Below are 17,749 nucleotides of genomic sequence, written 5' to 3' on the forward strand. Positions count from 1 at the left end.
AAAAGTCTTTCCCTTTGGAAGTTTTGATTTTTTATTCCATTCTCTGTCGTCAAACAATTTGTTTTCAAAATTTGAATTTTGAAATTTTCATATTTATCAAAGTTGTTATTTTAAAGTTTTTCTTCTTTGAAATAATAAAAGTTCTACGTATAAACAAAAAGAAATTATTATATGTTGTAAAAAAAAAAAAAAAGATCAATGATCCATCATCATCATTTTCTTGAATTTTCTTCGTTATATTTAAAATTCAATAATAAGAAGATTTCAATCTCCAACTCGACAAATGGATTCAGTGATTCGAAAAAAATTTTGTTTACATCCAATTTTTTTTTTCCAAAGAGAAGTATCTTTTATTATGCTACGCCAAAAAAAAAAAAAAAACTCTAGGAAAACAGTGAAAGCGATGATTTCACGCTTTAAAAATTCAGTTCAGATTGTTGTTCCACGATTTTCTCTTACGATTCGCGCAACAAGTTGCAAAAAGGAAAATATGGACAATATTTCACGGAATATCGGCGATCACAATAGATCTCACGTCGCGATATCGAGGGCAAGGTATTTCCAAGATTCCTTGCCGGAGAAAATGTATCTCTTTCCCCGAGTTGGAAGTTTCTTCTCGATGGCGTTTCACCGGGCCAGTTAGTTGCGTGTTCCCTTTCACGAGACCAAGCGTATCCATCCGCGTTCGAGAAGGAATCCGTAGAGGGAGGATTCATAGAAATCGGCGGCCTGTAAATCGATCCATCTAGGATCGCGTGCTCCACACGATCAGAGAAAGGGAAACCGATCTCGCCTCGCCTCGTAAAATCGGCCCGCGCTCGGATTGCGCGCATTCCGATCGCGGAGCGAAAACAAAAACGAGCAACGCGTTTATTCTTTTTTTTTTCCCCCCCCTCGAGGATCGCGGGACCGTGACAGTGAAATCTCCACTCTATTCTAGATATTCAAGGAAGGTTATAAGCCTAAGTGTTTAAACTTTTCGAAAGTATACTTTGACGCGTTATTTTAAATAAATCCGATCGATTAATTTTTCAACAGGTTTATTATATATCGATTCGAAGAAGGTAAAAATTCTGAAGGATTTGTTATATTTCTTCCGCTCAATTAGGTTTACTTTTAATATATTTTTGCACAGGGATATAAACTCGTATTTGAATTTTATTTTGTTTAATCGTATCGACAAGTTTTGAAAAGGGGAGAGTGTTAATTTTTAAGTCTTAAGTGTGGATTTTTCATAACTGACTTGAACTTTTTAAATTTTTCGGAGAAGAAAAGTACCTTTGCTTTTCCGTCTGTTGCAAAAACATCTTTGAAGAAAACGAAGTCGGAGCTGTGAAAGTAGAGATTTTAAAACGAGTTCAGACTGATTCTGGATCTTTCTTTATAGCGAAATTATAATTATAGTTATCGATATCGTTGTAATGTAATAATAAAGCTATAAGATAGAAGCAATTATTGAAAAAAATAATAAATAAAATAAGATAAAATCGTCGATATGACCCAGGAAGTTAGTCTTTCTCTGTGACTCACGATTCCTTCTTCTCGCATTTCCATACCAAGATAGATGTTCGTCGAGACCGATAGAAAGTAACAGGATCAGCAGAAAGGACCTTGATCTTCGATTCATTAAACGGTCGTTCACGGCAGAGTGAAAAATCTTTCGCTCGATGGAATTCAAGAATGTAGATCGATCGATACATGATGTTATGAAAAAAATGTCGACGCTACATCGTTCGCAACGTTACTCGACTCGTATTTTTATCTTTGTCACAGTGCGTATGCATCTTATTTATATGCTTACTTATTTTTTTTAAATTCGAAATTCGCGCCATAATTCGAACGATGTTGTATCGTTCGTAATATTATTCGAACATTTGTAAATAAATTATCATATGTAAATATACTTTACGTAAATACTTTGGCATAATGAATTTCTCTATTAAAGTCATTTACTCTCTCCCAGTAAAATTCGTATCAACGGAATAAATTCACGAATACGATTCTTACAAATAATTTTCTTTGCTTTCGTGCTTGTTTGAATCGCGCACGATCATCAAATTATTTTCATCTTCTCTCTTTCTTTCTTTCTTTTTCTTCTTATAATTTTCTTAGAATCCGTCATGATGCGAATATTTTTCTCCTTTATTTTATAAATTTAAAATATAATGCAAGAAGAAAGATTATTACTTTTCTTATTCTAATTTTTGATCGTTGATTAATCGTATAAATAAAGATGAAATAACTTTTTTTAATTTGTAAATTGAAAAAATTGATAATTGATTATTTGATAATTTTATCGTATTTTTTATTATCGTCATTGTAAACATTGCGCGCGTATATGTAAAAAATGTAAAAAAATACCAACGCAATAAAATTTACGCGAAAACGTAGTTTTCGCTTCGAGCAGAGCTAAAAGCATCGCTTTTGCATCATCATGTGGAATTTCAATTACGTCACATGCTTATGCGTCGTGTCGTCTCGATATAATTAATCAAAAGACTGTCTCCTGGCAGCAAATTTCCACGAACGAAACTGTCTATCTGAACGATGGCTCAAGGTTATATGGCTCCATCAAGATTTTACTACACTTAGATGCAAGATAGTCATGCAAGAAGAAGGAGAGATTCCTCGAGGAGGAGAGAAAGTGATCGTTCACAACACGTGTGTAACTCCTAAATCGATGTTACTCCTTCTTTAGATTTCACTATTACCGCATTATCTGTAGCGCTGATAAGCGCGTACACACTTCAGCAAATTGCCAGTTCGATCAATTTCCTTCCTCCTTAAATTAATCTTAAACTTCTTTTTCTCTTCGAATCTACAAGCATAAAGATATTATTCGATCGTGACAGAGATTTCTGCGATTTTTTTTTAATCACAATCGAGAAAATATCAGTCTACGAGACTTTCAATATTATCACTTTCACTCATTTATCATTTGTTTTTTTTCGTTTCTTTCTTTTTCTTTTTTTCCAATTTAAAAATCGCGATGATTTTGACGAATAGTTTCAGAAATGGTTTTCCCTCGTTTGGAAACTTGAAAACACGAATAAACTAAGATTTTTATTTCATCGTTGCGTCTCCGATTAGCATACGAAATTAGAGAGTAGGCATAATACGATATAAAAGAATTAGACGAAAGAAGATTCTTCGAGAGAAGATACGATGATATTTCATCCATTACAAACCAGAGAACCCGGCTTTGCTTCTCTTCTCCGATCAATGTAGCCATGAACTAGTTCGATTATGTGAGAGTGAACGAGTTAGCTGCTTGAAATACGATAGGGCTGCATTAATGAAAGTAGGTGACGAGTGTGATTTCTCAATGGAATTCGAACGAGTTTTGCCATTTCTGAAATCAGCTCCAAAATAATTTCCAACACGAATTATCCACGAAGAAACGAAGCTTAGATAAAAATTTTCTTGCCATTCTTCGAACATTTGACGATACGATCAAATCCATCTTTATTAAAAAAGAAAAAAAAACTTCAACAACAACGAGACCACAATTCCCACGAAATCAGGTTCAAGGTCTATCAACCTTCTATCCTCCTCCTCCTCTCTCGAGTATGCCGATTCTCCTTGGTTCTTGTTGGTCGAGTTTTGGAAAGCGCGGGGCGCGGCCGCCTAGAGAAGAGAAGAGAAGAAAGTGTCGATTTCCCCGTGGACAAAAATTGCAACCGGCTCGCGCTCGACCGGCCGTTTCGTATCGGCACGCCACCGGCCGATCTCTTTCCTTTGCCGGTGGGAGGTGCACACGCTCGCCCAACGATTATGCTCTTTTTATCTTGTATAAAAGAGAACAGCCGTGCACCAGCCTCCCGCAATTTGTTCGCAATCGGTTCGAGAGACGCACGGCCGAAGCCTTGCGCGCGTTCGTCGAGGGCGCGGATCCATCCGCCATTTTCAACGACCCCCCAAACTTGGGATCCAATTTCTTTTGTCGTCGAGCCGAGCTGGCAACATGAGGTATATATCGGTAAGTGGATTACTTGCTGTCCGGTTTTAAAGTTTATTTTCGTTGGACGTTGAGCACGTAGATTGTAAGTGAAATTCTTGATACTCAAATAGTTTGTAGTTGTTATTGATTCAAGAGAGCAATATTCGGTTTTTGAAGAGAATTATCAGAGGATTTATAATATGCAACGTGTGTGGAAAAGAATTTGAAATGTTGTCGTTGAAAAATTATTTAATATTTCGTTATTTTAACGATTTTTTATTTTTTGTTACTCGCAATAGTAAGTAAATTAAATTTTCTTTTTAATGGTAAACGGATATTAAAAATTTATAATAAAAATATTGACACGTAATGAATGCTGTAGCGAACGTGTCAAGTTTATGAATTTCAGTTTTGATGAATAATAAGAAAGAATTGAATAAAAGAAGATTTTTCGATACAATTTCGAAAATTCAAAAAACTCATGCAATTTATAATTGCACGTTGTAATGTGCGTATCCAATAGAAATTAATATTTTATTTAATTAAATCGATGCAACGAGGATTTAAAATTCTTAAATTATATATCAAATGTTTGATTATTGAATTATGAAGTTGTAAGTTGAACAAAAAAATTGAACAGAATTATAAATATACGCATTTGTAACAAGCAATTGAAACGAAATATCGAATCGAGAGAAATTTTATCTTTTACTTCAACATTTGAGCTTTTAATTTTTATTATTACACGCTTCGTTAATCAAGATTAATCAGATTGCAACAAATACCAATTGGGTGATGATTGGTTTCTACTCAAACGATGATCTTTGAAATTAAATAAAATTCTATTTTTACATGCTATATGCATAAGGAATTTCTTATTTCCAAAAAAATATATCTCATTCGATCTCCCTGTTTACAGGCTTTCTGCACGTTGCTGCTAACGAGCGAGCCTCTGATCACTTATGCGTAAGTATCCTTGCAAATTGCAACGTAATCCTCCGTTATCAGACCGTATCAAATTCTAAACTTTGTAACGCAATTTACGAATCATTTAAGAATCACTCAAATCATTTTCAGAGTTCATGCACTTATTCCACTGCAAATATAAATAATATTATAAAATTATAACGTACACAAAACTTATATAAAATAAAATAGAAAAAGTAGAGAGTCGAAAGATTCACTTTGAACCGATTGAATGCTTATACGATTTTCAACAGAGTTGAATTGAAAATTGTATTTCAGCAAGATTTTTCTATTTCACAGCAACAAGGTGGTACTGGTGATTCCGCAACAGACGAGACGCATGTACCATGGTGGTGGTGGTGGTTTGGCACCATCGTGGCAGCCACGTTTCAGAAAATCGTCCCTAGGTAACGAAGTTCATTACCACAAGTACCATCACGGCCCATCCGCCCACTATTTCTCGAAAAAGTCCGTGTACAGAAGCCCTCCGTTCCCACACGGAGGAGACGACTTCGATCAAGGCTACGAGCACGTTAACCACGTGCGTGTTCCCTATGGGAAGGACATCAGCCACGCAATTTCGTTTGGAAAAGGTTACATCCCTTATGACAAGATCAAAGGCAGTTTCTCATTTGGTCGTGAGAGGTGAGAATGTGTTTTAGAGATGGAATAAAATGTATCCAAAGTATACTTTTTTTAGTAATTTAATATTTCCTCAAAAATTCTTTTCTCTTCGAACACAAATTTAACAATAATACGTTAATTTTTTTAAGAATTTTCAGTTTTCGAAGTCTCAGTTTAACGTCTCATTTGTAATTATTTTATTTAATAGAATTAAAATGAAAGATTAATATATATATATATATATTGTAATTTATTAATTTTGACTTTATATTCTTCTTTTTACTTTTTGAATGAAATGTATGAAAGTAATCGGTATTTTATATTGAGAATTTGAAATTAAATTGCATTTTATGCGCACTATACATGTCGAAATATATAAATATATGATAAAAGATCACTTTCGAGATCGAATTTTCAACGATCAGTAACTTGTCTGGCCATCCGTAAAACATTCTACTGCAGCCAGTAGAACAACCGTTCAATTTCTCAGACCAATATTCTTACTCCAATTTCAACTAAGTATATATTCAATAAATTTTCGATAAACAAATATAACATAGCGCGAACGAATCATTTAGAAATATTATGAAATTTAATTCTTATCCTTCATAATTCGAAAATTAAAAGACTTCTCTCTTCTAATATTTTAACAGATGAATTTAGTTAGAATAAAGTTACTTCAATAAGATTGTACAAAATAATTTTTTAATTCATTGGTATCTTCTACTCTTCGTGCTATGCTAAGAATAAAGCTGTTAGATGAAATGGAAATTTTAATTCCTATTATAATGCCTGCAATATCCATTTTATTGAACTGTTTTACCTACATTATTCTCATCGTTTTCAGGAAGCCAAGCTTGCAGGAACAAAGCTACCAACCGGAGCCAGAATTTTCCTCGCCCGACTCCGACTACTCGCCATCGGGACAATCGTACGAATCCTCGTATCCGGAAACCTTCTTCCCCGACCCGGAGACCGCCTTAAACTACAACGAGAGGCGGAACGATCGCAAAAAGTTCTATTCCTCGAGATCAATCGAGAAGGACATCATTGGGAACAACCCTTTAGCCTTTGCCTCGGATAAGGATTCTCAGATTCTTCTGGTGCAACAGAAGGGCGTGGATCTGTACAAGAGCGTGCCTGCTCAACCGCAAGATGGCGTGTTGCTGCCGAGTGGCGTCCCATCGGCCACCATCGGCGGCAGTAAAGAGGGGATCGTGTTGAGGGACACGGTGGCACTGGACGAGTATCAGCAGAAGCTTCAAGAGATGACCAAATCCTGGCCGCAATTCTTGTCCAACCCGGCCACCGCTTTTGCCAACAATTATCAAAGCCAGCACGTGGCGGCGAGTTACTCGACAGATGGCAGCTCGGTCGCTGCAGGCTTCAGTGGCTCCATCGATTGGCCAACGAGCTTCGCTCAACCGAAGCAAGGATACGACGTCAAGGAGGACACTATGGAGCAGCCGCAGAATTTCAGAATGCCTGTTCACGCCTCTCCTTATAGCACCGTCTCCGTGCCGGTGAGCGTGGCGATACCGACTATCGCGCAGCCTGTTCATGGATAGATTATACGGAGAGAATTTGGATTTCGTTTTAAACGCTCTCTTTCAAACGAGTATCTTTTCATGATGACATGCATGGAGGAGGGACCCGTGCGCAATTAGATTAACACGTTCGCGGAGAAAGGTTGTTTCTTCGAAGGCATAGAAGGAACGTTTTAAACGTTTTTCGTAATTAGAGGTGAAATTTAGAATAAAAAGTTTTTCTCAAGGAAACCCAAGTTTTCTATCTACAAGCATGGTAAATGACAATTTGTTCGCTTTATTTCGTATTGTATACGGCCAATATAATTACAAATGGCACTTTGAGTGCAAGGAAAAAAGATCATTCTAAATTTTGACATGTTACAAACTAATTATATATTCTAAATATTTATCTTTCGATTTCGTTTCACTATGAATTTAAAAATGGAATAGTGTTTTACATTGTAACGATTGAAGTTTGTGACTAGATTAGATATTAATTAGAAATATCGAGAAATTAAGCTCGATCGATTTGTGAAAATGATTTGTGATTTTGAAAGTTGAGAAATTTAATATCCGTCTTATAATCGCATAATTCAAAATCGACATGCAACAGAGTATTTGTCACACTATGCGTCTAACGTGTGCTATGCTCTTCGAGTGAAAGTAATCTTTCTTTTTATCCACCATTTTTTTTGCGACGGACAGTTAGACGAGATAAGCAAGCACACTTTTCTTCTTTAGAAAGTTACTCGAAAACCGAGGATTGCATTTTTCCCCCTTTCTTGCACCAAACTCGCGAATCGTTTAAATTGTACGCATCGAAGGGAGAAAAATGATTGACTTATTTTTCTGTCCTTAGTTAATTAATAATTAATTAATAACTTTTCTATCCTTAGTTGTGCGTGCGCGTGTGCGTGTATGTGTTAGCATTTGTGCAATATAGCATTTAATCGTCGAGACGAGATGAACTTTATTTTTCTAAGGAACGACAACGAGATTCTAATAAAACAAAAAATAAAATACACACTCCTCTTCTTCCTTTAATTAAATCCAGACGATTCGCACAAGCAAATATCTTTGGACAAAATTTCAACAGTTAATTCGATCATCAACATATAACTCTGAATCTTCGATTACCTTCCATTGATCTCCCTTCCGATTTTTCGAATACCATTTAAAAAGATATTAAGCAAGATTAAAATTCTCTCAAGATCCAAGTTTAAAAATTAAGCGCTTAACCGGCGATCCAAGACGGATCGACCTAACAAGAATAAAATAAAGATCGAATGCCAAGATCACATCTTCCTCCGTTTACTTTCACTCCGAGGTCCGATGACCGGCTGAACGTTCGAAAGTCGAGAAAGTCGCTTTATCGCGAGAGGACACGAGAGGGATCCTCTCGATCTTTTCTGCTCGCCGCCTCCGCCTCTCCCCCCCCTCGAGAAGGCTCTCTTTATTACACGAGACACGTTCACGTGCAACATGGAAGGTCAACGCCACGGGAGCATTCACGACCATTCCTTTACGAGTTTCTCGTGGATCTCGCGCCGCGTGATATTTTAAATTGGATCGAGACTCGTTTCGAATTTCCTTTTTAAAAGTTGCTTCTTTTTCTTTCTTTCTTTTTTTTTTTTTTTTTATCGGAAGTAATTTTCAACAGAATTATCATCGATCGAGTTGGGAAAGATCGTCGTAATAATAATAATAATAATAATAATCTGCAGTATTGGTTATTTTTAAGAAAATATGAATAAGTGTTCAAGAGAAGTTTCAAAGAGAGAGAAAAATTGCAAGAGGGAAAGGATTGTTGTTAACAAGATTACCATTATTGAAACGAACAGTGGAACAGAAACTTTAGATCAAATTGAATTAATAGATTCGTCAAATAAACTCTATGATAACTGTTGATAACATTTATCATTTATCAAACAAATTGGTGAATAATCGAAATAAAATGAAAAACGCGATAAAAATCCATTGTTACGGTACGAAGACTATTTCTCCCCCCTTTTTAACGTTTGCATAATAATAGGAAGGAAAACTGAATGATAAAGGTATTCGTTGAACGAAGTGACAAAGATTATACTTTCTTTACTCAATGCTAATAGAAACGCGGAAAACGTGGACGTATTTAATAATAAGTGTATCTTAATACGACTATTTTTGGCTTGGTATGTAGCCACTTCACCTTTCAAAAGAAAGGTAAAAATTTTTCTTTTCCGGTGAAAAGATCGGAGAATAGGGTTTCACCGAGGCGTTCCTTCAACGAAAGTATATTGCTCGATTAACGAAAGCGTCGAATCGTTCAATTAACAGAACTAAAAAGAAATAATGTAGAGATCAGGAGAAAAAAAGTTTCTCAAGATAAAACAGAAATGAAGACGTTTGAAAGACAATTCTTCTTATCGATTAAAACTTAGTCGGAACATTAGAATATTAAAATGTTTTAAATAATTATTTAAAAGAAGAATATATAATTACAAGTTTTACGAGTAAATAGATGAATAGAAAAATATAGAAATAACACTAGTTTCGAAAATTAATTCAATAAATCCATATTTTTCTCGAATCGAAAGAAAGGAGACGAATATTTCGACACGATAATTTCTCTCAAAATATGAAAGTGATTTCATATTGCAAATTTATGTAAATTTATGAATATGAATAAAAGAACCAAATCTAAATGAAGATTTATCTTACGAAAACTTCTTTCTTTTTCCTCGAAAGTCTTCAAGGAAACTGCCAATATTCGACATTTTTACTCGAATCTAAAAATTAACGAAAATTAAGGCAACAGATGATAATAAATAATAAAGATCTCGAAAAAAAGAAATGAGAAATGTCACGAGATGCAAAAGTGGCGCGGGGTAAAATGTTCCCTCCTCGAGCGAGGAGAATCTCTCGAGAGGCCGGAACACGAAAATGGAAGAAGTGAAAGGGTATGTTGGATCTCGAATATTTCGATCTCCCTCCTCGCCTTTTCATTTCATCCTCGCCAATCCTCTTTCCCTCGTGTTCCCTTTTTCACCGGATCCTTTACGCGTGTGTACATACCGCCACTTTCTATTTCATTCCCTGGCAACAGACGATCATTAATTGAAACGGCGAGCAGTGAATCATCTCAAGTTTGATCAATCAAGGAACGAAGCGTCATTCAGTGCGTGTAATCATTCGATATAGAGCGATTCGAGCGGTCGAAATGCAATCTGAATTGCATAATAATTTATGAAATAATAATTTTAAAGAGTATCTGTAAGAAGATTCTGCATAATCTACGAGATATTAATTTCAGTTAACCAAGTTTTCTTAATTAATGTTAATTAATCGCTTTTTAAATACATATGAAATATTTAGAGAAGAAAAAAAGTTTGTAAAATGTTTTTTCTCACATTTTCTTGTTGGAAAATTTAAATTAAATCTGATTTGATAATTGTAAATATGTATAAGTATAAGGTCTTTAATTTTCAGATTCATTAAACATTGTAGCAATTTATTGTTCTTTATTATTATTATATTCAGATTTTATGATCATCTCAAGACATTTTAAGAAAATAATGAATACACATTGCGTTGATACGTATTATTATGTATTTTCATCTCAATGATTACCAAAAGACTATTAATTTATCGTTAATTCATTCGCTATTTCAAAAGACATTTTATTTCACTTTTGATGATGGCAAGAAACAAGTCACTAAAATTTGTATTAATAATGAACGATCTAATAAAAAATTGAATTTATAAACAATTTTTCTTTTCACATTTTATAAACTCTTTATTATTTATATTTATATACTTTTTCTATATACAATTAAAAAAATAATCATAACAATATTTATCAAAGATAATTTCATAATGGATTCAAATAAATCCATCGAAGATTAAAACTTGTAAAATTTCACTGATAATAGATAGATAGTTCAAATTGTGACGAAGAAGCACCTTGAAGCATTGGAGCTTCTACGAATCTAATATAAAACAAAGTGTCGATATATTGGTGACACATTTTTGGATTTTTAAAAGTCTTTAACAAAAATTGATATCTAAATTAGATAAAATAAATCCAAAAGTGTAACTTGTTTAATTTATTAAATAAAAATTAAATAAATGAAGCTATCTCACTTAATTCATCACAAGTCATCAATTGTAACTTAATAAACAAATTTTGGCTGATATTTTTTCATGCCAATTTTTCTATTTTGATTTCGATCCTCACGAATATAATAACACTCAAACATATATAAAACTAATAATTTAATTTAAAAGAGATTAATATAGTCAATACTTGTGTACAACATCTTTTCAAATCTTTTTATGAATAACGAATTAAAATCTAGTCTAACAGATTGGTTCGACGAACACTCTTCAGAAAATCTTGTTCCACTTTTACTCAATCACCTTAAGGAAGTTAATAATTGGCCGAACGTTCTCAAGCGTTGCTGTTGAAAGCGAAAACTGTTTTACACTTGGGATAGCTATTGTTTCCGTTTGTTTAATTGTTACGGACAGTATTTAGTCTTTATCGGCTTTCAGGTTAATTCATTGTAATTGCAAATAATCCTATCGTAGTATTTCCTTTTAAAAAGGAAGTTATAAAAACGAATGAAGAAATTTAAAGTTATCCAACGTAAATAACATTTGCGTCATTTCTCATTTCGATAATTTCGATAAAAATTACTCGAATTATCAACTGTCTTTAATGAAATTTATTTTTATTTAATTTCCCGATCGATAAAAACTAGTTCAAAGCTGTTCGAAATGTTTGAAAATTCGTTTCAATGTAATAACGAAGTCGAGTGAAATCCAAGATCGAAGTGACTTCGAACTATTAGGGAGAGGCGCGATATCGTTCGCTTTCCTTCTCTCGAGAGCGAACAGTGTGGAATCGATTTGCGATCAAAAGCCATTGGACTGGCTGCGTTACTGTTCTCTCTCCGCTGCCATTTTTCGAACCGAGAAATGTCCAGCTCCATTGAGAATGTCAATGTCGAGATTCTTGATCACCGTTTCACCAGTTGTATTTTAGAGTTACGTTGCCTTTCATACGATTTAACCAGTTTCGTCTCTTTTTTCTTCTTTTTTCCCCGAGAAACGATATCTTAAGAGCGGTCTCGATTGTTGCATTTTACGAAGCTGTCATTGATGGAATGCCTTTGATCTCCGAGTTCCAGTTTCCTTCGTGTTTTTCTCCTTTCCTTTGTGCCCGAGAATTTGAAATTTTAATTCAGAGACTTTTTTATTTTAATCGTCGTATAATGAGAACTGTACAATTAATAATACCGCATATATTTTTAACAACAAATTGAATCGTTATCGCATTTAATGAGTTGTTAAACTTTATTTTAGAAGTATCAGCGTTTTAAAAGGTGAAAGAGACAAGTATTCTCCGATTTAAAGATTAAATCAATAATTTTTTTTTTTTTCCTATTACATGAAATTTATTATTACTTATGTTATGCTTATGTATAATATTACGTTGTGTTGCATGTATATTAATAAGAAATAATTGGCCATTTCGATTAGATTAGAGAGGCTTTATAGGTTGCAGCATCAGGTAAGAGTATTATTCGAAGCATGAAAGTGATAGTCATTGACGAGTTAATTTTTTAACGATACGAAGCTCGTTTTCTAGAACGAATTATCAAAGTAATTATACTCTCATTTTGTAACGCAATGCTCTCTTGTTTTTCTCCCTAATGAGAAATAAACCTTTAACTCTGAATTTCGAATTTTGTATTAATTAATCACTTTGCAACGCGAAGTTGGAGATTATTAAAAATATAGGAAAAAAAAAAAATTCCTTTTCACTATTATTGCGTACTTTCTCTTTACAGGATTAAAATAATTCGTTTCACAAAGAAATCGATCACTCAAAACGTCACGAAACAGAATTTTTTCAAGGTATGTGCCTGTTTTCTGTTTTTTCAAGATTCTACTGGAGACCTAATTTATTGCTAATTAAATCATAATCTATTGTTAATTATTGACAAATGTAAATTTTACGAATTTTACGATTAAAAAGATCAGAAAACGATAATTTACTTTTTTAAAAAAAATTTTTTTTAAAATAAATAATGAAAACACGTATTCATCGAATCAATTAAATTTATAACACAAGTGGTTCTTTCAAAAAATTAATCTTGCAAAATTACTTTCACGTCAAATTACTTTTAATATGAAATCAAATTATCATTTGAAATCAAAATAATAAATAAAAATTATAAATAATTATATTCTTTATTTAAACTAAATTTTATTAAAATTATCTTACTTAGAGAAATAAATTAATTTCAATATAATTTATACATCAATTGTTTGGTTACAATAACAAGTGTTAATATAAAATGTAACTATCTTTCAAGTAGACAATTTAAAAGATAAAATGTTATAATATCAAAATGTGAAATAAAGTTTATTTCGACAATACTTCAATTCTGTTTCTCTAAGTATTCACATATATAGAAGATATTTGCATTTTTCTCGAAAATAGTTAATGTATGGAAAAAATAATGGAAGAAAAAATTGTATTGCTTTTTGTAGACAACATAATAATTCATATATTTTTTTTTTCAATACTTTCAATTCGATCCTCAATTTTTTAAATAAAATGTTATAAATTCTTTTTACATGTGGAAGCATTAAAACAAATTCAAACAATGTCATACAATGATCTTCAAAATTATACAAAATCAAAAATAAGACAAATAATTCAATCATTTCGTAACACTGTATCGATCAATTGTCTCATTAATAAGACTTCATAACGTTTCAAATATTATCTTTTAAATATCATTCAAACATTGCTCTTCTATTTATATCTTATAAACATCATCTATAATTGAAACAACAACATAATCTAATTTAACTAAAATTGATGAATATAGTACTACGAAATGACTGAATTTGTCTCATTCTTGATCTTGTATGATTTTGAAGATGTATAATTGTACAATATTGCTTGAATTTATTGTCATGCTTTCATAAGATATATATATAAAAAAAAAAAAATTAAAGATTACTTTCAAATTTTCGAAAAAAAAAAAAAATTATAAGAATCACTACGTTATTTACAAGTACAACTTTTCCCTCTACTACTATCCCATATGTTAACCATTTTCGCGAGAATACTTCGTACATATCGAAACAAGATTAAAACTAGAATTTTTATTGATATTTATATGTATTTACATATAAATATTAATAATAAAACCCGCATGATTCGCATGATGCACAATTTCGAATTCGTATACGCGCACACGACGATTCGTTCGGTTGTGAGCCACATTCTCTACGCTCCATTTTGTTCTGGAACTCAGGGAAAGTGAGATTAGATATCGTAAAAATTCTGGGCATCGATTTATGCAACGACCTTCGAGGAAAGTAAATTGGTGACGATGTTCACCGGCATCCCAATGACGGATTCGCATTGGGGAGAACGAAAAGTGAAATGGAAAACGCTGCGCTTCTTTTGCCACGGAATCGTGCGCTCGACGAGCGTAGATGATATCTCTTTGGGATGCATTCGAATACCTGTTTCGATATCGCACGGGAAAGAGGATGTGAGAGATAGAATGTCCTACTAGGGGGAAAAACAGAATTCTAAAAAAATATTTGAAATATTCACCTTTTCTTGTTTTTTTTTCTTCTATCCATATTATTCTATTTTATTAATGAACGTTTGAGTTTCTTTTTTTATTAATAAACGTTATTTGTAAATCAGATTGATATACCACATGTGTATTTGAGATTTGAGTTGAGTTTTGCGAGAGAAACAGTTGGAAAAGTTTCGATTGGTTAGACTTTTCTTGAAAAACATAAAAACATTTGAATTTGCTATTAATATAGACATTTAATCGACAAATATTTGTTATTTATTAGATTGAGATTTGATGTAAATAAAGAGAAGAAGGAGAATTGGTACGAATATTGTTGGAGGAAAGTATAGTAGTGAAACGATTTTCTAATCGTGGAATTTACTACTAGAAAATAAAAGGAACAATGAAATAGTGAATTAAGAAATTTACAATGTTGAAATTAGCATTTGCCATTCTCACATTCATAATTAGAATATACATTGCTTTGTACATTTTTTTTACCTTCTTTCACTCATTATTATGATCGATATCAAAGAAGTAGGTTAAACACTCGGGATCGAATCGTTTTATTTATACGATTATTTGAAAGTATAGTTAATATATTAATTGATCGTATTTACTTTCTTATTTTATTAATTCTTTCTATTCCTTGAACATTTTTTACACTAACATTTCACTAAATTATTCGCTAAATTATTAAACTTTATATTCATATTATTACTTACAAAAAAAGTCATAAAGTTTTTCAAACTAATATACATACAGATACACATCATTTATTCAAATAAATTTTATTACAAATTTCTCAATTTAAACTGAAACAAAATTAAAATACAAAAATATTAAAAAAAAAAAAATACCAAAATATTATTATCACTTTTTTTATCTTCAATCAGTTCATACACTGCAACACTCTCAATCGTTTCTTCGAAGAGGAGAGATCCACGGAAGATCATTCTTTCACTTCCTCTTGGAAGAGGGTTCTTTAACATCGTTCGATGTCCATTTCCTTGTTATGTTCCAGAGGGCAGCACAGCCGAAAAACGCCCGAAGCGCCAATTTCTCCGGTAACCAACTCTAGGTCACGGCCATTTTTGCACACCACACACACACACACACACACGTGTAATCTCGTGAAGCGTGGCCCGTGTGCACGAAAGGCACGACACCTTCGATTCGAGTCTCCTCTGCTGGTTGAGCACCTATCTTCATCGTCTCCCCACCTGTTTCTCTCTTCCGGTACTTCATTCGGTCTCGCTATATATATATATAGCCAGAATCCTTGCTGGATATATATGACAGTGTGTTCCTGGCCATCGAGTCGAGCTGATCGAGAAAAGACAAGGAAGAGACTGGGCCACAATGCAGCTGAGAATCTTTGTAAGAAGCAAAGGATATTTGTGTTTGTCAGAGTTTTGGATTTTGGATGATGGATCTGTGATGACAGGATTGAGTTCTCTTCTTTGTGATATCTTTAGTGAATTTTTTAAGGGAATGATTAAATGGAGTGTCTTGGATGTGTTAGGATAAGAAAGATGGATGGATTGTTGAGCAATAAAATTGTGTTTTAATATTTATGTATTCTGTAATGCATCGATGGTAACGATTGAGTCATTTAAAAGATGAACATTTTGTTGATACAGTATTGGAAATATTGAAGCAATTGAATGAGTGACAAGGATCATTTTTGTAATGTTAAATTAAGATGGAATCAAGAAAAATAAATTAAGTTATTGATATTATATTTTATTAACACAATAACTATTGATTATTATTCAATATATCAATTATAAATAGGGGATAAATTTAATTTGTCCTTTGATAAAAATCCTTTCGCACAAATTTATATGTATAATTATTAGATAGACAATAGATCTGGTAATAAATCTTCATATTTTAACCTTTTTCAGGAATTTTTTTAAATGACATTAAATAATCATTAAGCTCCAAGTTCATTAATTGTTATTTGGAACATTAGGATATAATAGGAGAAAAGTAAAAAAAAGAATATATCTCTTTATTACTCATGAAACAATTCAATTTACAGATGAGGTATTTGATCCTCGCGACAACATTAACCGTCACGCTTGCTACGTTTGGTAAAGAGCAGTAAGTACACATTTATTTAGCAATTACGAGCGTTAACCATTATTATAATAACATTAATAACCACGATACACACGCCTAACCAACTTTCCAGCGTGCATATTAGGATCCACGTGCCAGAGATAATTCAACACGAGGAAAAGAAGATAATAAAATACGAGGATCACGGTGGACACGATCATGGAGGTGGAGGAGGAGGAGGTGGGGGAGGAGGTGGTGATCATACAATAATAATCACATCACCTGGAGGTGGCCATGGAGGAGGATTTGGAGGAGGACATGGAGGCGGATTTGGTGGAGGACATGGAGGCGGATTTGGTGGAGGACATGGAGGCGGATTTGGTGGAGGACATGGAGGAGGTGGTTTTGGCGGGCATACCAGTTTTGGAGGTGGCGGCCATGGAGGTGGCGGTGGTTTTGGAGGTAAAAATTAAAAGTTCATAAACTGTGAATATTAATATGAAGATTGTTTAATTTGTATTTATAAATGTAATAATTCATAAGGATTGAAAAGAAGGTAACATAAAACAAGAAATTTTTTCTTATTGGAAACTGAGATAGAGAATCATTTCACTTTCCAAGTGTAATAATAAGTATACATTTAAATATTCTATTCTATATATATATATATTTGATACACTTGGCCTTATTAACATCTGTAGTCTACATTTGTATTTAATAAGAAAAATATAATGATGCAATTTATAACTTTATTAATAGCAATTTTTATGAAATATAAATTATTAATCATGAAATATTTCAGCCTTGAAAAACATCATAATTTAATACTATGATAAGCAGAAAAATGAACCAATGAGTTTTCATTTTCATTTGATATTGCAACAAAGATCCATGAAAATTTCGAACATTGATTATCATTAAAATGACACGAAAATAGTGTTCTTACATTTCTTGGCTCATAACAGATAATAGTAAAACGTATTCTCACGTTCTCTTTAACTTAAATAGTGATATCTAGCCGATTTGCA

The 17,749-nt window shown here is 32.9% G+C and overlaps 2 protein-coding genes across 2 annotated transcripts; both read left to right on the plus strand.

The window, feature by feature from the left end:
* The first annotated feature begins 3,663 nt into the window (after positions 1-3,663).
* On the plus strand, positions 3,664-8,083 carry LOC105735386 (uncharacterized). The gene is made up of 4 exons (XM_012486219.2): positions 3,664-3,979; positions 4,860-4,906; positions 5,207-5,551; positions 6,378-8,083. The coding sequence occupies exons 1-4, from the start codon at positions 3,965-3,967 to the stop codon at positions 7,096-7,098; spliced, it is 1,128 nt and encodes a 375-aa protein (XP_012341673.2). The 5' UTR covers positions 3,664-3,964; the 3' UTR covers positions 7,099-8,083.
* A 7,858-nt stretch (positions 8,084-15,941) lies between these two features.
* LOC105735385 (uncharacterized) lies at positions 15,942-17,465 on the plus strand. The gene is made up of 3 exons (XM_086912740.1): positions 15,942-16,034; positions 16,702-16,763; positions 16,855-17,465. Exons 1-3 carry the CDS (start codon positions 16,017-16,019, stop codon positions 17,192-17,194), a joined length of 420 nt encoding a protein of 139 aa, XP_086768866.1. The 5' UTR covers positions 15,942-16,016; the 3' UTR covers positions 17,195-17,465.
* Positions 17,466-17,749: the final 284 nt, after the last annotated feature.

This window comes from Apis florea, unplaced genomic scaffold (genome assembly GCF_048593485.1).
Source record: "Apis florea isolate Af1SG1 unplaced genomic scaffold, ASM4859348v1 contig_3493_pilon, whole genome shotgun sequence".
Lineage (NCBI taxonomy): Eukaryota > Metazoa > Arthropoda > Insecta > Hymenoptera > Apidae > Apis > Apis florea.